The following is a 23,899-nucleotide window of genomic DNA, read 5'->3' on the forward strand; positions in this document are numbered from 1 at the left end:
CTTTGGTGGTGCAGGAGCAGAAAGAAAAGAAAAACAGTGCAGTGCATGCATATATGTAAGATGCATTTGCTTTATATACACATATTTAAAATATTATTTCCATTTTTAAAGAGAAGGATGGGGGGGGGTCTGCTTTAAAATAATAAATGTACTGATTTATTAAAGAATACAGAGTAAACCCGTGCTCTCTGTGTAACGCTCTCTCCAAAACATACTTCATCCTGTCTAAGCCGCCAGAGGGCTATGTGCCACCATTTTTGCAACAGTGGGAGAGCGACTAAGACCTAACATTTACTGATGAACAACGAGACCGTATCTTGTATTTTGCCCATCGCATTTCCATAGCTAGTAGGCTCCAGGAATCAGGGTATAAAGTTCTGGTTCAATAGTACAGAGTGCCCACCCATTTACACAGGATCTACCCTGCAATCTTGCTGACGTGCTAGCGCTGCCATCACACACACACACACTTTATTGTCAAAAGTATTGGGACACCTGCCTTTACACGCACATGAACTTTAATGGCATCTCAGTCTTAGTCTGTAGGTTTCAATATTGAGTTGGCCCACCCTTTGCAGCTACAGTTGTGCTCATAAGTTTACCCTGGCAGAATTTATGATTTCTTGGCCATTTTTCCGAGACTATGAATGATAATACAAATACTTTTTTTTCACTCATGGTTAGTGTTTGGCTGAAGCCATTTATTATCAATCAACTGTGTTTACAGAAACTACCCAAATGACCCTGATCAAAAGTTTACACACCCCAGTTCTTAATACCGTGTATTGCCCCCTTTAACATCAATGACAGCTTGAAGTCTTTTGTGGTATTTGTGGATAGGGCTCTTTATCTTCTCAGATGATAAAGCTGCCCATTCATCCTGGCAAAAAGCCTCCAGTTCCTGTAAATCCTTGGGCTGTCTTGCATGAACTGCATGTTTGAGATCTCCCCAGAGTGGCTCAATGATATTTAGGTCAGGAGACTGAGATGGCCACTCCAGAACCTTCACTTTATTCTGCTGTAGCCAATTACAGGTCCACTTGGCCTTGTGTTTAGGATCATTGCCATGTTGGAATGTCCAAGTACGTCCCATGCGCAGCTTCCGGGCTGATGAATGCAAATTTTCCTCCAGTATTGTTTGATAACATACTGCATTCATCTTGCCATCAATTCTGACCAAATTTCCTGTGCCTTTGTAGCTCACACATTCCCAAAACTTTAGCGATCCACCGTGTTTCACAGTAGGAATGGTGTACCTTTCATCATAGGCCTTGTTGACTCCTCTCCAAATGTAGTGTTTATGGTTGTGGCCAAAAAGCTCAATTTTGGTCTCATCACTCCAAATGACTTTGTGGCAGAAGGTTTGAGGCTTGTCTCTGTGCTGTTTGGCGTATTGTAAGCAGGATACATTGTGGCATTTGCGTAGTATTTGCTTTCTTCTGTCGACTAGACCCTGCGGCCCAGCTTTCTTCAAGTACCTCCTTATTGTGCATCTTGAAACAGCCACACCACATGTTTTCAGAGAGTCCTGTATTCCACCTGAAGTTATTTGTGGGTTTTTCTTTGCATCCCGAACAATTTTCATGGCAGTTGTGGCTGAAATCTTAGTTGGTACACCTGACCGTGGTTTGGTTTCAACAGAACCCTCATTTTCCACTTCTTGATTAGAGTTTGAAAAATTGCTAATTGACATTCTCAATTCCTTGGATATCTTTTTATATCCCTTTCCTGTTTTATACAGTTCAACTACCTTTTCCCACAGATCCTTTGACAAATCTTTTGCTTTCCTCATGACTCAGAATCCAGAAACGTCAGTACAGCACTGGATGAAAGATGCAAGGGTATGTCAGGAGTCCAGAAACTCACCGACCTTTTATACACACACTAATTACAAGCAAACAGATCACAAGTGAGGATGGTTGCCTTCAATAGCCATTCAAACCCTTTTGGGTCAACTTGTGTGCATGTTTTTAGGCCAAAATCACCGGGGTATGTAAACTTTTGATCAGGGTGATTTTGGTAGTTTCTGTTGTCATTGTGATTTAAAAAGAGTAAACACAGTTGATGGAAAGTTTTTTGTTTTTGTACATTGGTTTATTTTTGACTTGGCCTGCTCCTGTGTGTGATAGCTGCCTATTTTGTTTTTTGATTTTGTTTCTTGTCCTTTGTACGTGTCGAAAACCTAACAAAAATTTTAAGGGCTCTTTCACACACTCCGCTCCATCGGTGGACTCCGTTTATCTCAGCGGGGGATCGATCGGCCGATCCCCTGCTGAGCAGGAGAATGACAGCTGTTCTCCGCACTCTGTGCGGAGACACAGCTGTCAGAGCCCCATACATCTCATGGGTGAATCGGATGGGAACGGACCGTCGGTCCCTTCTCATCCGATCCCATCCGATCCGCTGGACGGGTGAAAAATAGGGTTTCCATCCGTCCAGATTTGACGGATCAGATGTCAGTGGACATGTCTCCGCTGACATCCGATGCCCCATAGAGATGCATGGGGAGACCGTTCAGATCCGCCAAAAAAACTGACAGGCGGATCTGAACGGTCCACCTGTGTGAAAGGGGCCTAAGAAAAAATGAATACGGAGTTGAATAAATGTATGTATTAATGTTATATCTGCCTGCAGTTCAAATTTAGGCAAGTAGCTTTTAGCTTCACAAATATATGTCATTTTCTCTGTAAATCCCATCTGAAGAAAAAATATGACAAAGGTTTCATGGTCTCTTATCAAGACTTCATACTATTTTTTTAATGAAAACAGCTGACCATATGTGGATTGCACAAAATCCGAGTGGAAAAATACGGCAATATAAATCCGTCATTCCTTCCTCCTCCGCAGGGAAGTGTAAACAGAAGACAATGAGGGTGATAAGTCAGAGTTTGCGACATTAATGGGTTTGTTTAATACCATGTTGTAGGGAGCAGCAGATTAGGACTTAATGACTTTTACCCTAAATGTAGGACCTGCGCTTGGTTTTACTGAAATTGGCAATACCCACACATTGCACCATGGTGCTATGAAAGATGACATCATTACTCATACCACCGTTCACCTCTTTTTACACCGGTGTGCCATGACCCTTATCAGTATATCAAAGGTCAGCTTATACTACTCTGCACACTCTATGGGCTCGTTCACACTTGTGGGGTTGAAGGGAGGTAATTCCCAACAGCGGAGCCATGTTTTTACCTCCCCCTAGCTGCTCCCCCTTTAGCTGCAGAGACAGTGGCTGGGGGTGTACACATACCCTCTGTTGCTTACCCCCTGTTGCTTCAAGTGAATGGGGCTGTTCTGCAAGCACCCCACAACTGCATGCAATTCACTTCATTTTGGTGCACTAGTGTGGGGTTCAAGGGGTTGAAGCAGGCTGTAAGGGGGCAATACATAAACACCTCTCTGCCTGTCAAATCCTCTCTAAAGAGCGATCTGATGCAGAACACACTTCAGAGACCAAAGGAAGTATGAATTGGCCCCTATAGCCGATTACAGGCATAAAACAAATTTAAAGACTATGTAAAAGCAAAAAAAATTTGGGATCAAATAAAAAAAAGGGGATTTTTTTTTCTGTCTGTGTCCTCCTGGGGGGAAATTCCCTTCACTTGAGACACAACAGCTAATGAAAGGAAATCTCTCCAAAGTGAGCAGAATTCACATCTAGCACCAGCAATGTTTACTATTATTATCATATGGGGGCAACTATTGGGTTTGTTCTCGCACAGTGTACTATGCCGTATGCACGTGCAGGGCCGCATTGGCCCACATAGGAATGCACAAGTGTTCTGTGCATCCCCGTGCAGACAGCCCCATTCATCTTAATTGGGACACAGTGGCTGCATGGACACTGTCCCAATAGGACATCCGTGTGGGTGAGTCTGAATGCAGACATTGTGAGTTCTGGGACATGCACTTGCACCTACATGCATGTAATAATGGGACACAGTGGCTATGTACGTGCAGCTGCTGCATCCCAATTGACATGAATGGGCCTGCCAGCTCGGGGATGCACAGTACACCTGTCCCTGCGTAAGTAAACATGGCCCTGTACATGCATATGGTATAGTATGCTGTGTGCGAACAAGGCCTTAGAGATATAGGGCTCCATTCACAAAGTGATATCTTATTGCATACGAGTATGGTTTAAGATACTGCACAGCGTTTTTCAAAGTTTTTAGCATTCACTAAAAAACGCTACTAAATTACCACATGAGTTATTTTAAACTCTTTCATCCATGTTTTTATGGACCTTGCTTTGTGCACTGGTCCAAATCATTTGGTGGAGGGGGGATTATGGTGTGGGGTTGTTTCTCAGGGGTCGGGCTTGGCTCCTTAGTTCCAGTGAAGGGAACTCTTAAGGCACCAGCATACCAAGACATTTTGGATGATTTCATGCTCCCAGCTTTGTGGGAACAGTTTGAGGATGGCCCCATCCTGTTCCAACATGACTGCGCACCAGTGCACAAAGCAAGGTCCATAAAGACATGGATGAGCGATTTTCGGGTTATATATATATACACACACACATACACATACATACATACATACATACACACACATATACATATACATATATATATTGTATATATACACACTATATTACCAAAAGTATTGGGACACCTGCCTTTAAACCCACATGAACTTTAATGGCATCCAAGTGTTACTTTGTAGTGTTTAATATGGAGTTGGCCCACCCTTTGCAGCTATAAAAGCTTCATCTCTTCTGGGAAGGCCCACAAGGTTTACGAGAGTGTCTATGGGAATGTTTGACTGTTTTTGTGCGCATTTGTGAGCTTAGGGACTGATGTGGATGAGAAGCCCTGGCTCGCAGTCTGAGCTCTAATTTATCCAAAGGTTTTCTATCAGTCAAGTTCCCCCACCCCAAACTCGCTCATCCATGTCTTTATGGACCTTGCTTTGTGCACTGGTCCGAATCATTTGGTGGAGGGGGATGATGGTCTGGGGTTGTTTTTCAGGGGATGGGCTTGGCCCCTTAGTTCCAGTGAGGGGAACTCTTAAGGTATCAGCATACCAAGAGATTTTGGACAATTTTTTGATCCAAACTTTGTGGGAACAGTTTGGGGATGGCCCCTTCCTGTTCCAACATGACTATGCACCAGTGCACAAAGCAAGGTCCATTAGGACATGGATGAGTGAGTTTGGGGTGGGGGAACTTGACTGACCTGCACAACCCGATAGAATGCCTTTTGGGATGAATTAGAGTGCAGACTGCAAGCCAAGCCTTCTTTCCAACATCAGTGCCTGACCTCACAAATGCGAATCTGGAAGAAATGGTCAAACATTCCCATAGACACACTCCTAAACCTTGCTGACAGCCTTCCCAGAAGAGTTGAAGCTCTTAAAGTCAACTCAATATTAAACCCTACGGACTAAGACTGGGATGCCATTAAAGTTAATGTGCGTGTAAAGGCAGGTGTCCCAATACTTTTGGTAATATAGTTAAATTGCAGTTCAGTAACGCGTGCATTATCACGCAAGTTCCTGACCCATAGACAAACTGATTCAGCATACCATACCACCCGAGTTTTCGCGCACGAGAAACCGATTCAGTTCCATGCAATAAGTTTTTAAGTGTGAACTTAGGCAGACAGCATAAATTAAAGAATATATGTTACCCCAACATTTCATATTCCTGATATGTGCCTAGTTGTGCCATGCGATTGTGTTAAAAAGTATCCTGTTCCCTCATCTTTATGGCAGCAGGTTACATTGCGGTGCACTACTTTTTCCAGAGCACGTCGATAACTAATAAAACAGAAGGCAAATTGTCTTGTTTGTGCATTGGGACTGCATTAGGAAAGGCCTAACACATATGGTATGAATGGGCACTTAGCCTTTTACTCCCCACGTAACACAAATGTGCGGCAGCAAAGAGAGTTGGTTTTAACACCCACACGTCGTACATATGTGTTCATAGACGGCAGAGATTTTCGTGCCAAAAGTGCGCTCACTGCTCACTTCCAGCACAGTAATTGAGCTTTCAAAGACAACTCTCAGTCCGTACTAATGATCGGGAATCGGTAAGACCGGCTCCCAATTATGTGACCGCCAATCACAATGGTCATGCAACCAGCCAACCCTTCCCACCCCCCAGGTGTACTGACCTGATTAAAGGGATGCCGAGGCTGGATGGGAAGGGGGGGGGGGGCTAATTTGATAACTAAAACAGCTTTGAAGAACTGAGGAAAAAAAAAAAATATTAATGGAATAATGAGAGATCTAAACAGCTTAGAAATAAGAAACTGTTTTCGGTTTGGACAGACGTTCCTCTGTGGAGGATGTTTGTGCCGTAACACGTTCACCCAGACATGATGCAATGTGTACAGTTATTTCATCATATTCATCCGGTGATGTCTCCACAGCATGAATCTGATCCCTCATCACATCACCGTCTTCAGTGGAAGTCAAACGATACTGGCTTTAATTGGCCTGTATAGGCAATGAGCAGATCCGGCTTTTGTACTCTACAGAGGTACAGTAATGTGAAAAAGTAAGTGTACCCCATGTAAACTGTTGGCCTCATTCACACCTACATTTGGGATCGAACTGCCCTCATTCACACCCACATTTTGGATCGACCGGCTCTCATTCACACCCACATATGGGGTCGACCTGCCCTCATTCACACCCAACATTTGGGGTCGACCTGCCCTCATTCACACCCAACATTTGGGGTCGACCTGCCCTCATTCACACCCAGCATTTGGGGTCGACCTGCCCTCATTCACACCCAACATTTGGGGTCGACCTGCCCTCATTCACACCCAACATTTGGGGTCGACCTGCCCTCATTCACACCCAACATTTGGGGTCGACCTGCCCTCATTCACACCTACATTTGGGGTCGACCTGCCCTCATTCACACCTACATTTGGGGTCTATTTGCCCATGACAATGCTTTGATCTAAACCATTCCAATATAGCTCTGGCAGTATGTTTAGGGTCGTTGTCCTGCTGGAAGGTGAACCTCCGCCGTCTCAAGTCTTATGCGGACTCTAACAGGATTGCCCTGTATTTGGCTTCATCCATCTTCCCATAAACTCTGACCAGCTTCCCTGTACCTCCTGAAGAAAAGCATCCCCAAAACATTATGCTGCCACCACCGTGTTTCACGGTGGGGATGTGCAGTGTTAGTTTTCCGCCACACATAGCGTTTTGCTTTTAGGCCCAAAAGCTCAATTTTGGTCTCATCTGACCAGAGCACCTTCTTTCACGTTTGCGGTCTCCCCCACATGGTTTGTATATATTATAAAAAATTAAACAGAAAAAAAAAATTGTTGGAAAAATATTAGCTAATGTGACACCTTCAAATCAGATCACAGGAGCCAATCAAACAATGACAGGACACATTTTAGGATGTTTACTTATCTCTACTTAACCGCCCTGTTTAGGAAGGACAGTCACTCTTCTGGATTTAAATCCACCCAATCCCCCTTTCCTCACAATGTTCTCTATTTTATGTTTAAAAGGTTAGTTCACCTCTACCAAAAACTGCAGGAAAGGGGCATCTCTAGTGAACCAGTAATAAGTACAGCTTTGACTAAAGTTGGATAATAACTTTACCATAGGTGTGGGCCATTTACGTACCTCGTAAAGCTTGGCAGAACACAGCCCCCAATGATGAGAATGCTGCCTGACCCTTTATTGTTTACACGCCCCCTATCAATAAATGTAATTAATAATTTAATTAATGATGTTCCATTCATTGTACACTATTGTGTTGCTATTCTACAAAAAAATAAAAATAAAAAAATATTTGACATTGACACCTGTCAAATGTCTCTTTTTATTCACTAACCTATCATTTTTTTTAACAAAAATCAATGTTTTAGTGGTGTAGAATGACTTTTCTCTGTCAGTGACAATAGTATGTGTCTGTTAACACACAGATATCACTCCTTTGTACATAAATGATGACCGGTAATCACCGTTTTTAGGTTTTATTCAGAAATAATAATAGGAGTTTTTGCGCTAATTGGTACCCCTGCTTTCTATTTTTAGGAATTAGAAAGGCATGGCTATTTCATTAATGTTGGGGCCCATTTACACCAATGGGCGCATGCTATGTTTTGTTAAATGCACGGCCGGTAGTGTGCGTTGTGTAGGGGTGATGTGTTGTTTCCACGCACTTTTTTCCTTTTTTCCCCCAACTTTGTTGAAATGTTACAAAGTCCATTGCCTGAAAATGTTCTACTTTTTCAGCACAAACACCAATGCAACGCATTGGTGTGAACAGAAACAATAGGACATATAGCAAATTGCCCTGTTTATGCACTGGAACTGCGTTAACCACTTAAGCCCCAGAGGATTTGGCTGCTCAAAAACCAGGGCCTATTTTGCGATTCGGCACTGCGTAACTTTACCGGACAATTGCGAAAACGCTGTACCCAAATGAAATTGATGTCCTTTTTTTCCCCACAAACAGAGCTTTCTTTTGGTGGTATTTGATCACCTGTGCGATTTTTACTTTTTTCGCTATAAACAAAAAAATTGCGACAGTTTTGAAAAAAATAACAATATTTTTCACATTTTTTATATGAAATTCCCCCCCCAAGAAAATGTAGAAATCAAATTTTTTTAACATTTTAGGCCAATTTCTTTTCTGCTACATATTTTTGGTGAAAAAAAAAAAAAAAATCGCAATAAGCTTATTTTGATTGGTTTACGCAAAAGTTATTGCGTTTACTAACTACGGCAAAGATTTATGTCATTTTTATTGTTTTGTTTTTTTTTAACTAGTAATGGCGGCGATCTGCGATTTTTTTTTTGCGGGACTGTGACTTTGCGGCGGACAGATCGGACCCTTGACTGACATTTTTGACACTTTTGGGGGTACCAGTGACATTACTACAGTAATCAGTGCTATACATATGCACTGTTACTGTAAAAATGACACTGGCAGGGAAGGGGTTAACTTTATTAGAGATCCAGGGGTTAAGTGTGTCCCTAGGGGCCTGATTCTAATGCCTCGCACACACGCAACGATTATCGGCCGACCTATCGTCCGAATTTTGTCCAGAGTGGTGTTTTGTTGGTTGGAATGTGCCTAGACTGCACACAAATTTTCTCGGCCAACAAAAATCTACTTGACAAGTGATGTCATGTGCTGGTTTACTTTCCGTGTGTTTTTTCTTCTCGGAGCATGCCCAGTCTTGCTCATCAGATTTTTGTCTGCCGAAATCTGTACTGACTGACGGAAAATCGGCCGTTGTGTTGACGGCCAACAAAAATTTTATAGCCTGCACACCAGATTTTATTCGGCCGAAAAGTCGGAGTCGGTTGTCGGAAGCATCATACTAACAAGCCGAAAATCGGCCGATCGGACGTTGGCCAAAAATTCCCGGCCAATAATCGATGCGTGTGTACGGGGCTTAACTGTCAAGGGGCGTAGCTTTTGATGTAACCCCAGAGACATACGATCCGACATAGCAGGATTGTATGATCTCTGCAGTTACACCACGGAGAATGACAGGCGGCTTTGTTTACATCAGCCGCCTGCCTTTCTCCCTCTTCAGGGGAGATCACGAGTGGCCGGTGGACATCGGAGCCGCTTGTCACTCGCGCGGGGATGGCAGTGAATGAGCGGGGGCGGGAGCGCGCCCCCTATTGGCTCGCGGGCGAGTGACGTACCGATACATCACTTTGCCCAGAGGGGGCTGACCGCCGCAGTATATGTACTTGCGGCGGTCGGCAAGTAGTTAAACAACAGTACCTGCTTTAGCCCTTTGCATGTGGTGTGAGCGGGCCCCTAATGTGGGCTTATCATGCACACACAGTGGCCTAAAGGCCCCTTTCACACATGCAGGTAATTATATCAGTTCAGTCACGTCAAAATGAAGTATTCATCAGTTTTTCATCAGTGGTCATCCGTTTTTTTTACATCCACTACCAATGCAAAAATGGAGGAAAAACTCACTGTTTGTCAGTTTACATCCGTTTTTGTCCGATCCGTTTTTTTAAACGGAAGAAAAATAGAACTTTGATCAGTTTAAAAAAAAACGGATGATGGCGGATGTAAACTGATGTAAATGGATGATCATCCGTTTTTCCATAGAGATGCATTGATGTCCGTTTTTCATCTGTCAATGGATGGATGAAAAACGGATAAACTGACAACATGTGTGAAAGGGGCCCAAAAAAGAAAACTAATGCAGCCATCACATCTAAGAATTGGTAAGCTGCAATAGAATACATTTTTGCTTTTGGGTTTAATACTGCTTTAGGTTTTCCCCCTTTGTTATGTATTACACATGTACTGTATGTTCTGCTGAGGATTCAACAATCATTTGTGATGGGCTACTCCATTCACATGAAAGGTAATGCTGTGCTTTGTTTTCTTTCCATACAGCTGAACAGGCTTATCTAGGGAGTTAAGCCCCGTACACACGTAGCGAATGTCGGCCGAACGATCGGCCGTCTTTTGTCCGTTGCTGTCCTGTCGGTTGAAAAGTGCTAAAGACTGCACACAAATTTTGTCGGCCAACAACAGCCGACTGCAGAAGTGAGGTCATGTGATGGTTAACTTTCCGTGTGTTTTTTCTTTTCTGAGCATGCCCAGTCTTGCTAATCTGCTCTTTGTCGGCCGAATTCTGTACTGACTGGCGAACAATCGGCCGTTCTGGTGACGGACAACAAAAATTTTAAAGTCTGCACGACAGATTCTGTTCGGCCGAAAATGCATTGTCGGCTGTTGGAAGCATCATACTAACAAGCCTACAATCGGCCGATCGGTCGTCGGCCGAATATTTACGGCCGACAATCGGTACGTGTGTACGGGGCTTAAGACTGATGCAAGCACATTGGCAATTAGCATTTGTTTCTAGGAATTGAACCCTTCTGGAATATAAATATATATCTGTTATCTAAGCAATGTCAATTGCTGTAAAAAGAGTTATAAATACCGCTGGCCCTTTTATTGGGATTTTTCTAAATACATGAACATCTAAGATCAATGAGCTTCAAATGCTAACCAGGCAACAATGCAATCATCCAATCTTGAAAAAGCCCACTCAATATACCTTCAGGGCCGCCATACACAGTTCGATTTTCTCATGCGGGCTGAACGAGAGATAATCCATACCCAATTTTCCCATTTTTGTCCCCAATCAGATCATTCAGTTGGGGCCGTAAAATTAAATGTCTGCTTGGGAACCACAGGTGTGCGTACAGCCATCCATAGAAATCAATGACTGTATGTAGTACTCGTGTAAACGCACACATTCGTACAGACGTACACCCCTGAGGGCTGGTCCAAACAAGGAAACCGTGTGGTCCTTTGTGATTCACATGCGATTGGGTACAGTGGCTTTCAGACTATTCATTTGAATGGGCTGAAATCAGGCTGGACCGCAGCAAAAGCAACGTATGCTTTAAAAAAAAAAAAAAACACAGCAACTGGATCGCAGGGTACTACTGTATCGTGTGATTTGGTGCAGGCAAACGCACTGCATTTGCGTTTGCGACTTGCATTTGGGGTGTCATCAGTTAACACTGATACCCGCAGTGTTTTCAACATAGTGTGGGAAACGCGCACAGAACACGGATTTCCCACTCTGTGTTCTGATGTGAACCGGCCCTGAATGCAGACAGTCTGCATCCAGGGTCATATGCCTATACGCATGCAGGTGTTGATGGAAGTACTGATATTATATATATATATATATATATATATATATATATATATATATATATATATATATATATATATATATATACACACACAGTGGGTACGGAAAGTATTCAGACCCCCTTAAATTTTTCACTCTTTGTTATATTGCAGCCATTTGCTAAAATCATTTAAGTTCATTCTTCTTCCTCATGAATGTACACATAGCACCCCATACTGACAGAAAAACACAGAATTGTTGACATTGTTGCAGATTTATTAAAAAAGAAAAACTGAAATATCACATGGTCCTAAGTATTCAGACCCTTTGCTGTGACACTCATATATTTAACTCAGGTGCTTTCCATTTCTTCTGATCATCCTTGAGATGGTTCTACACCTTCATTTGAGTCCAGCTGTGTTTGATTATACTGATTGGACTTGATTAGGAAAGCCACACACCTGTCTATATAAGACCTTCCAGATCACAATGCATGTCAGAGCAAATGAGAATCATGAGGGCAAAGGAACTGCCTGAAGAGCTCAGAGACAGAATTGTGGCAAGGCACAGATCTGGCCAAGGTTACAAAAAGATTTCTGCTGCACTTAAGGTTCCTAAGAGCACAGTGGCCTCCATAATCCTCAAATGGAAGACGTTTGGGACGACCAGAACCCTTCCTAGAGCTGGCCATCCGGCCAAACTGAGCTATCGGGGGAGAAGAGCCTTGGTGAGAGAGGTAAAGAAGAACCCAAAGATCACTGTGGCTGAGCTCCAGAGATGCAGTCAGGAGATGGGAGAAAGTTGTAGAAAGTCAACCATCACTGCAGCCCTCCACCAGTCGGGGCTTTATGGCAGAGTGGCCCGACGGAAGCCTCTCCTCAGTGTAAGACACATGAAAGCCCGCATGGAGTTTGCTAAAAAACACCTGAAGGACTCCAAGATGGTGAGAAATAAGATTCTCTGGTCTGATGAGACCAAAATAGAACTTTTTGGCCTTAATTCTAAGCAGTATGTGTGGAGAAAACCAGGCACTGCTCATCACCTGTCCAATACAGTCCCAACAGTGAAGCATGGTGGTGGCAGCATCATGCTGTGGGGGTGTTTTTCAGCTGCAGGGACAGGACGACTGGTTGCAATCGAGGGAAAGATGAATGCGGCCAAGTACAGGGATATCCTGGACAAAAACCTTCTCCAGAGTGCTCTGGACCTCAGACTGGGCCGAAGGTTTACCTTCCAACAAGACAATGACCCTAAGCACACAGCGAAAATAACGAAGGAGTGGCTTCACAACAACTCCGTGACTGTTCTTGAATGGCCCAGCCAGAGCCCTGACTTAAACCCAATTGAGCATCTCTGGAGAGACCTAAAAATGGCTGTCCACCAACGTTTACCATCCAACCTGACAGAACTGGTGAGGATCTGCAAGGAGGAATGGCAGAGGATCCCCAAATCCAGGTGTGAAAGACTTGTTGCATCTTTCCCAAAAAGACTCCTGGCTGTATTAGATCAAAAGAGGGCTTCTACTAAATACTGAGCAAAGGGTCTGAATACTTAGGACCATGTGATATTTCAGTTTTTCTTTTTTAATAAATCTGCAACAATGTCAACAATTCTGTGTTTTTCTGTCAGTATGGGGTGCTATGTGTACATTCATGAGGAAGAAGAATGAACTTAAATGATTTTAGCAAATGGCTGCAATATAAGAAAGAGTGAAAAATTTAAGGGGGTCTGAATACTTTCCGTACCCACTGTGTATATATATATATATATATATATATATATATATATATCCATATACAGCCATTGATCGCTGTGGGGTGCTGTGCCTCCCAGGTGGGAAAATACATCCCTGAATTCATTGATCGGCCCCAAACAGCTGCGCACATGAGGCCTAGCCTGAATTCACATCTTTGTGTAGGGCAAGGCATGTAGGACAGCCTATTCATTTTATTGGGCTTTCCTAACCAGGAGTTACTAAGGAAATCCCAACCCCTTTTGTAAAATCTAGATGCACCAAATTTTCAGCCACCGAAACATATCAGCCGAAATTGGGGTTATCGGCATTTTGCCGATAATGTCCCATTCACACTTGTGCAACTTGTCATGCAACTTTGGACGTTGTTCCCCATGTTTTCTGATGATAAACATTCATATATGCGCAACTTAAAGTTGCAGCGACTTCAAAGTAGTTCATGCACTACTTTGGTCCAACTTTCATGCAACTTAAGGGCCATAGACTTCAATGTTAAACCTTCAAAAGTTGCATGAAAATCGTACCTGAATGTTCTACTGTGCAACAGTTGTCCATTATCACTGCCGGTTCACACTGATCCGACTTGTCAGGCGACTTGGTCGCCTGACAAGTAGCTTCCAATGCTGTGCAATGGAACCGTTCTAATCAGAGCGATTCAAGTCGCTCCGACTTCGAAAAAGGTTCCTGCACTATTTTTTGGCAAAGTCGGAGTGACTTGCATTGACTTCCATTATGAGAAGTCGTTGCAAGCTGCGCCGAAGTCTCGCTGCACAGGAGACTTCGTTAGTCGCCCGAAGTCGGGGCAGTGTGAAACGACTCTCACTGATTAAAGCCAAAGTCACATCCAAGTTGCACCCATACAAAGTTGCACTCTAAAGTTGTTTGGAGTGGTACAAGTGTGAATGAAGCCTAAGAGAAAAAGGTGGCAATAATGTCGCCAAAAATGCACGCGATTTTACTGCAAATTTGCAGCATATTTACTGTGCTTATGGTTTTTCATAGGTCATGTGACTCAAAAACCACATCTAGGGTTGCCATCTCATCCCTTTAAACCAGGACACATTATTTACACAGGTTCTGAGGCTGATATAATGCACATAAGGCACTAAGTGAGTTTATTACCACCTTAATCAGCCACAGAACCTGTGTAATTAATGCATTCTTGCTGCATTTTCAATGCATTTCAACAGGAAGATGAGGGGGGTTTTTTTGAGCCTAGGTGCGGTGTGAGTTCGCTGCGGATTCGGTACCTCATCTAAATCGCAGTCCATCCATGACAACCGATTGCAGAGTGTATGTTAAGTTAACCACACCCCGCAATCGGTTTGCAAAACGCAGCGCAATTTGCAGAATCGGATTGCATGGGTGTGATCCAATTCTGGTGTGGACAAAAAAAGGGTCCTGCACCAGTGTGGTACGAATGTGGTATGATTTGAGCCATACAAACCCATGGCTCAAATCGCTTCCCAGAGACACTGCATGTAATCTGCATAGGAATGTGCTGCGATTCCTGTGCGAATCACATGTGATGTCCCGCAACGCAGCAGTGTGAACCCGGCCCGCTAACCAAAAATTCAGCAAGCAAGATTTTTAACACCACAACAAAAGCGCAATGGACCAGTGTGAAGACATACAGAGAGCCTTAAGAGATGCCTTTTTCTTGCACTAAAGGTGCCAATAAGGACCGACAATAAATGCATATTCATTTAAATTCATTGAATTAAAAAGTCGAATACAATTATATATAAAAATATAAATATTTTTTAAAAACTGTCATTTTCAGTTTTTGGTCAATAGCATCCCGCGTTTTCGTTTTCGGCCCCACAATTTCCATTTGGTGCACCTCTAGTAAATTTGCAGCAAACTGCGTTTGGTGCGGTTTTGGCGGTTGCTGATGCAATTCTTAATGGCACCCCCATGAGTCAGCTAAAGAGCAGCGCGTTTCTATGCATGTCAAGAAAACGGGAGACCTTGTCCACGTTTCCTACAGGCATAGATGTGAACAAAGCCTTCGTCTGACTTTTGTCAAGCCAAATGTTGCTTGCAGAGCTACCCGTGGCTCACATTTTAGCCAAATGTGTCAACGCGGCAGAATTTAAAGTTGTCAGGGAGACCGAAAGACTAACTTTTCTGAATTCTATAAAAAAATATATATCTTACAGCAACATTTTTACAGGGCTTTTCAGACGGACTGCAGCCTCTGGATACATGATTCTCTGCTTTACCATCTCTCTCTGCTTTACGGTCCCAGTAAGTAGGCGGAGCTTGGAACACACTGCATTTCCACAGGCTCAGAGTGGGCCTTTAGAATATAATGGCAACTAAAGTGAATCAGCGAGAAAAAAAGTGTGGTGGGAAAGATGAAGGGCAGGATGAAAATTAGAGAGCAGATCGGCTCTGCCGCCAGTGTCAGTTTTGATGCAAAAGTTTTGTATTTGTGTGGCATGTACCTTTAGGAATATAGTGCATTGTTTCTTTTGTATGTGATAAGCCGTTAGTCAATATGCTGCCGAAAACAAACAGGCGGATCACACTCTGCACACTGGAAATGACTATTCAGCTCCAGTCCCTTATTATTGGCTCATATTAGGCAACAGTGACCCTGTGACCTATAGGATTGTGTCACATAGAGAAACGCTGACCTATCACTGGATGTATTCACAAATAGAGGGGGGCAAAGGATAACCACCATGTGTAGGGGGGGGAGTCATCTGTACCAAGCTGTCCCCGGTCACTGCTTTCCAGAGACATCCCAAGGATTACCCACGGACACTCCCTGCACTGCCAATCAAAGGCCCTGGCATCCTGGTACACTGCACTACACACGTGCTTCATGCGCATTTTATTTGTGCAATAACGTAATGCATTAGGCCCATTCAAATAAATGTACAGTAAAACCTTGGATTGCGAGCATAATTCGTTCCGGAAACAAGCTTGTAATCCAAAGCACTCTTATATCAAAGCAAATTTCCCCATAAGAAATAATGGAAACTCAGATGAGTCGTTCCACAACCATTTATACAGAAGTCCTTCAGTTTATAGTCCATATAAAAAGATTATAGCAATGTGATAGGTTGTGTAACCATAAAATGTCCATCCATAAATGGCGCCTCCACAAGGGGATTAGAAGCAAAATCCAGCAGGAGCTGCAGAGTATAAAAGAGAAGAGAGAGAGAGAAATTGATTTTACGGTAAGTCAAAAATCCCATTTTCTCTTTAGTTTATTGAAAGCAATGTTGAACATGAGGGGTGGGAACAGCAAAAAAAGAAACTGCCAAGGCTAACTATAGCCAAACAGGTAAACAGGAGCTCAAACAAAACAACTGGCGCTCACCTGAAAAAAACAATACACCCTCAAAGAGGACCAGGTTCTCTAAACAGCAGTCTGCAAAAACCTTGCAGCCAAAGGAAGCATCCTCAGATGCCAACAAATCCTCTTTAAAGAACTTAGAAACTGAAAGTGTGTACCGATGACCAAGTGGCAGCCTTGCAAACCTGCGTCACCGATGCCTGATGACGGAAGGCCCAGGAGGCACTGAGCACCCAAGTAGAATGCGCCTTGACAGGGAAAGGAGGAACCTGACTCTTGATGGAATAGACCTGAACATCAGTCTGCAGTTTCTGGAGTTTGTCCAGAGGAAGGAGCACTCTGGCTAAGGCAGAGTCCAGAGTCAGACCCAGATAGTCTAGTTTTGTAGAAGGAACCAGAGCAGACTTCTGAAAATTCAGAATCCAGCCAAACTCCCTCAAAGTTCATATGGTGATTTCCAGGTTTTCCACCAGAGCAGTAGGAGACTCCGCTCGCAGAAGGAGGTCATCTAAGTAGCCCAGTACCGCAATCCCCGCATTGGCATAACAATGCTAGCACCAAGGCCACTTTCACGAAGACCCAAGGAGCAGGGGCGAGACCAAAGGGTAACGCCACAAACTGATAATGCTCCTCTCCCAAGGCAAAGCGGAGGAAGCGCTGGTGACCGACACATATCTGAATGTGAGGGTAAGCGTTCTTGATGTCGATGGAGGCAAGAAAATCCCCCTGATGCAGGGAAGCCGCACAAAGCAGTTTAGCGCCTTGAGGTCCAGAACTGGATGCACCTTGCCTTCCTTCCTGGGGACTTCAAACAGGTTTGAGTAAAAACCCCCGAAAACAATCCAAAGTTGGAACCGGGACAATCCCCCTTTGAAATAAAAGGTCTTGTACCGTCCCAAAAAGAGCCTGTAAGCGGCTTGGGTACAGTTGCACGTTGAAAGGAAGAACCTTACCGGAGGGTAAAGTACGAAACTCGATCTTGTAGCCAGATCGTATGACCTCGTGGACCCACTTGTCTTGTACCAGGGAAGTCCACGGGTCCAGTAACCAGTGGGGATGCCCCCCCCCACCCCATATATAGGTGAGGGCGCACTTTCCTGCTGATGGGGCCTTGTCCACAGGTCTGGAGAAGCCCACTCTTGACTAGCCAGACCAAGCTCGCTTGGAACCTCCAGAGGAGGCCCCGAAGGGCTTCAATCCTTGTCAGTCGACCATCAGAAACGAAAAAAAAATTCTTATGAGCCGAGAAGGAGGGCCCGCGTCTATGACGAGAGTCCTTGCCCTTAGTAGCCTGCGGAAGAAAGGTACTCTTCCCTCCCTGTGAGACCTTTAATGATGCCATCCAGGGTAGCACCAAAAGATCAGTCAAGGCCTTTTTAGATGTCTGGTCTGCAGACCAGCATTTGAGCCAAAAGACACGCCACATGTATACATCTGATGACAGAGTTTCTGTCAGTGCCAGGCTGTATACATCTGATGGCAGAGTTTCTGTCAGTGGCAGGCTGGCACTGACAGAAACTCTGCCATCAGATATATACAGCCTGGCACTGACAGAAACTCTGCCATCAGTTATATACAGCCTGGCACGGACAGAAACTCTGCCATCAGATATATACAGCCTGGCACTGACAGAAACTCTGCCATCAGATATATACAGCCTGGCACGGACAGAAACTCTGGATGCCCCCTCACATCTGTCACAGCTTCTCTCACAAATTCTGAGTTCATATGGCAAATTGAAATGACTATATCTTCTGTGGAGGATGGCTGGAAAGTAAGGCTTAGAAGGTTCCTTTGATAAAATCAGAATAAAATAAAGATGCCAATGGTCCTGTAGCTTGAAAACATCAGTACAGTTCTCCAAGCTCCACTGTTACTTGTAATGGATATCAAAATGGTTTGGTCTTATCTATGTTGCATGTCTTAGGTGACACTTGCTGCTGGAGTATCATGGTTTCGATGGATTGATTTTCCTGATTCCCGGTATAAGGGCCAATTTAAATCGTATTTTGAGCCACGGACCACTGGATTATTAGGACCTAGAAGGGTCAACCCTGAGAAGGAGCCCCTATAGATGTGCCTGTTCTAATCGTTTATAAGGTGAGCGCCCACTCACAAGGGGGTGCACAGTGATTTTAAGATCCGTGACACTCTGGTCACTCACTACCGTGGGGAGCACCTACCACCCTTAGGTGGTTCTGAGCACTGCAAAGAAGTTTTTCATTGTCATTCGCACCGATTCACAAGGATTTGGATTTTTCTATTTTTGGACACTAATTATTATTAATATATTTTTCACCTACATATTTTGCACTTTATTTTGGATTAATTTATGCTAAACTATATTAGGACTTTTTATCACTGTGGTTTATAAATTGGAAACAAGATGTATATTGCACATTATTTGCACTATACACTTATATGAGGATCTAAATAGATTTATTGAGAGAATATTGGGTTTTTATCATTATACTAAAATTATTCACCCGTCACTTTGTATATTATATATTGGTCATAATTTATATATATTATATTTTTTTACCGATGAGGATTATTAGGGATTCATCCAATTGAACTTATATATGTGCCAGTTTATTTATTGAATATATTTATCGTATATAATAGATTTTTATTCTGCACAACACAGTTTTATATGTTTTACAATAACGTATATAATGCATCTTGCTGGTGTGTGGGGGGTGGAGGGAGCCCGCTCGGAAGTTAGGGGAAAGCCAGACGACTTCAACGACAGAGGCGTGCTGGTAAAAGAAAAGTAATTCAAACCTGAAGGTCTCATTCACACCAGCGAGCCTCACTGAACACATGGCCACCGGTGTGCATTGGGAGACACGGTGCCGATGAGCTGGTCTGGAGCACTGCACTGCTTACTTATTTTTTTCACACAACTTTATTGACATTTTAATATGGTTTTATCCACTGCAGAGGCGTAGCAATCTGTTGCTGTGATAAAAGGTACTGCGGTGTGACAGCATAGGAAACAAGGGACTTCGGACTTCACCATGTCTATGTATTGGGGCTGCAATGGAAAGAACTACCAGATTAGCACCATAGCATCAGTGTGACCGAGCCCTTACACTCACCACACACATTACAATCTGATTGTACAATCTCCTTTATATCTACCAACAACTCTCTAGTGCCAGAGTCTGCCTGATTGGACAGGACAGTTTAAGGGGGTCCTTATATTACATTGTTTTGGTAAATCTAAAAGTGACTTACAAAGTTTGTACAGTTAGAAGGTAATGTGTATGGGGACCCTAGGAATGGGATACATGGAAAATAAGGGTGGTATTAAATATAATAAATGCATAAACACAGAGAGCTTGCTTTTAGAAGGAGGTATAAGTATAAAGTATAGAAAGGAATGCAAGTATAAATTATAGAAGGAGGTATATGTAAACCTCCGTCTACTCTATATATTATATCTATACCTCCTTCTATAGATTATATCTATACCTCCTTCTTTACAGTATATATATACCTCCTTCTATACAGTATATCTGTACCTCCTTCTATACAGTATATCTATACCTCCTTCTATACAGTATATCTATACCTCCTTCTTTACAGTATATCTATACCTCCTTCTATACATTAGATCTATACCTCCTTCTATACATTAGATCTATACATTAGATCTATACCTCCTTCTTTACAGTATATATATATATATATATATATATATATACCTCCTTCTATACAGTATATCTATACCTCCTTATATACATTATATCTATACCTCCTTCTATACAGTATATTTATACCTCCTTTAATACTTTATATCAATACCTCTTTTGCCTCCTTCAATACTTTATGCTTTTATCGCTTTCTATACTTTATACTTATGCCTCCTTCTTTACGCTATACCTATACTTTTACCTCCTGTTATACTTTAGGTCTATACCTCTTTCTATACTTTATATCTATGCCTCCTTTTATAATTTATACTTAAAGATAAAGTATAGATAGAGGTATAGACATCAATAATAGAAGGAGGTATAGATATAAATTATAGAAGGCGGTATAGATATAAAGTATAAACTATGTATAAGTATAAAGTCTAAACATCATTTAAAAAAAAAAAAAAAAAAAAAAAAAAAAGTATGCTTTTCCCTTGTAGTAGCTGAAACAAACATGAGAGGGATGGGATGGGGGGAGGGGGTAGTCAGGACCCCAGTGTTGTAAAGCACACAGCGCTCACCCCTTCTGGCAGGACAGTCCTTTTACCAGCAATTGGGGACACAGCAAGTGACGTCATGGGTGCCTGGTGTGAGGACTGCAGCTTCACTGACACCAATGTGCCATGTACACAGCAGCCTGGGAAAAGCTGACCCCGCTGTGCCATGTACACAGCAGCCTGGGAAAAGCTGACCCCGCTGTGCCATGTACACAACAGCCTGGGAAAAGCTGACCCCCCTGTGCCATGTACACAGCAGCCTGGGAAAAGCTGACCCCCCTGTGCCATGTACACAGCAGCCTGGGAAAAGCTGACCCCCCTGTGCCATGTACACAGCAGCCTGGGAAAAGCTGACCCCCCTGTGCCATGTACACAGCAGCCTGGGAAAAGCTGACCCCCCTGTGCCATGTACACAGCAGCCTGGGAAAAGCTGACCCCCCCTGTGCCATGTACACAGCAGCCTAGGAAAAGCTGACCCCACTGTGCCATGTACACAGCAGCCTGGGAAAAGCTGACCCCGCTGTGCCATGTACACAGCAGCCTGGGAAAAGCTGACCCCCCTGTGCCATGTACACAGCAGCCTGGGAAAAGCTGACCCCCCTGTGCCATGTACACAGCAGCCTAGGAAAAGCTGACCCCGCTGTGCCATGTACACAGCAGCCTGGGAAAAGCTGACCCCGCTGTGCCATGTACACAGCAGCCTGGGAAAAGCTGACCCCCCTGTGCCATGTACACAGCAGCCTAGGAAAAGCTGACCCCACTGTGCCATGTACACAGCAGCCTGGGAAAAGCTGACCCCGCTGTGCCATGTACACAGCAGCCTGGGAAAAGCTGACCCCCCTGTGCCATGTACACAGCAGCCTGGGAAAAGCTGACCCCCCTGTGCCATGTACACAGCAGCCTAGGAAAAGCTGACCCCGCTGTGCCATGTACACAGCAGCCTGGGAAAAGCTGACCCCCCTGTGCCATGTACACAGCAGCCTGGGAAAAGCTGACCCCCCTGTGCCATGTACACAGCAGCCTGGGAAAAGCTGACCCCCCTGTGCCATGTACACAGCAGCCTGGGAAAAGCTGACCCCCCTGTGCCATGTACACAGCAGCCTGGGAAAAGCTGACCCCCCTGTGCCATGTACACAGCAGCCTGGGAAAAGCTGACCCCCCTGTGCCATGTACACAGCAGCCTGGGAAAAGCTGACCCCCCTGTGCCATGTACACAGCAGCCTGGGAAAAGCTGACCCCCCCTGTGCCATGTACACAGCAGCCTAGGAAAAGCTGACCCCACTGTGCCATGTACACAGCAGCCTGGGAAAAGCTGACCCCGCTGTGCCATGTACACAGCAGCCTGGCAGCAATGACATTTCTCCCCGCTGACACCCAGAGCAAACACAAGCAGCTCCTCCATAGCACTGCTCAGGGCGATGGGATGATCCTGCATGGTGTATATCTCCCCATATAGAGTCTTACCCTGCAGAGGCTCATCCTGTACACTGTGTCCTCCGTGCTGAGACATAGCGCTGTGCTCCGCACACCTGGCTGCCGCAGCTGGCTTTGTCACCGAGCTTGTTATTGTTATTGCTCGGAGCTCTGATGACGCCGCACACGTAGCCTCCATCTGATTGGCCGGCCGCACTTTCCACCCACTGAGCTGGACGGCAACGTTCCAAGAAGGAGGAAGCGGCGCCTCCCATTGGTGGGTTCGGAGTTGTACTAGTTGTGTAGAAGTTGGATGTGATTGGCCGCTCCAGGGATCTGTCATTTCTTCTCCTGTCATTGCTGGAGGGGGGGTGTACACATTCATCCCAGGGCAGGGAGGTGGACGTGTCCACCGATTCATATTTCCAAATATAACCCAGGATCTATTTATAGAGGGCAGGATTATCAGATCTGTATACAAAGGATCACAGCTCCCAGCTGGCTCTCACTTCAAGGGACTGTCCTTCTTCCCTCCTTAGGTGCCCCTGTATTTGTCTGATGTCATTTATATTGTTCTATAGAAACTTCTAGTTAAAGAGGAAGTAACCGCGCTGAAAACAAATGTGAAAAAAAAACCTGTAATGACAAAGGCATAAAGCGCTAGCATGCATCGCATATTAGCTCATTATGAAGTACTTACCTAAAAACGAAGCCCCCCGCAGTGCCGACAGGACGGCCGACATGTTCTGATTGGCCGGAGGCGCGATTACATCGCGGGAGTCGCCGTTCACAGCACTGCGCTCTGAAGGAACGGTAAGGGTGGCCGTTCCTTCAGAGCGCATGCAGCCGATGACGTCATTGGCTGCATGCACTGTAAATATCTCCTAAACGGTGCAAGTTTAGGAGATATTTATAAGCAAAAAATTTGGGGGAGCATACCCATGTATTTCTAAAGCTGGTGCAGCTATGAACCAAAAGACATGTATATTAAAAAAGAATAGCGCACACATGCAAAAGAAATTACTACCAAATCTGAAGACAATCCATAAATAAAAATGGGGGTTTGGTCCCACCATATGGCCATATCGTGCTCAAGCCCACCATTACGTCAAAGTACCCCATTATCAGTGGGTCCTAATAATTAATATACATGTCTTTTGGTTCATAGCTGCACCAGCTTTAGAAATACATGGGTATGCTCCCCCAAATTTTTTGCTTGTTTATTATATATTCGGTCTGGCCAGATTACCGAGTTTGAGCATCCCATCCCACACACACACCTGTGCTCTATCAGTGTCCACTATCAAGTGGATATAGGAGGAGTCCCCTGTAGTGCATTTGCACATCTTTCCCAGCAAGGAGTATTATCTCCAAGGGTTAGAAAGGCTGGATTCATCTCTTTTTCATGGATAGTGTAGGACCCACTGATAATGGGGTACTTTGACGCAGTGGTGGGCTTGAGCACGATATGGCCATATGGTGGGACCAAATCCCCATTTTTATTTATGAATTGTCTTCAGATTTGGTAGTAATTTCTTTTGCATGTGTGCGCTATTCTTTTTTAATAGGAGATATTTATAGCACCTATAGGTAAG

General features: G+C 44.1%; 1 protein-coding gene across 2 annotated transcripts in view; it reads right to left on the bottom strand.

Annotated features, from left to right (window-relative positions):
* BNIP3 (BCL2 interacting protein 3) overlaps nucleotides 1-22,413 on the bottom strand; it is a 64,924-nt gene extending 42,511 nt beyond the window's left edge. For both annotated transcript variants that reach the window (XR_014225732.1, XM_082268317.1), the window contains exon 1: nucleotides 22,356-22,413. Coding sequence is in view for 1 of the 2 variants with exons in the window: in XM_082268317.1 (XP_082124443.1) it covers nucleotides 22,356-22,401 (46 nt within the window). In the remaining variant the exon portion in view is untranslated. The remainder of the gene's footprint in view (nucleotides 1-22,355) is intronic.
* Between the last annotated feature and the right edge of the window lie 1,486 nt (nucleotides 22,414-23,899).

Source organism: Pelophylax lessonae (assembly GCF_965119305.1).
Source record: "Pelophylax lessonae genome assembly, chromosome: 9".
NCBI lineage: Eukaryota > Metazoa > Chordata > Amphibia > Anura > Ranidae > Pelophylax > Pelophylax lessonae.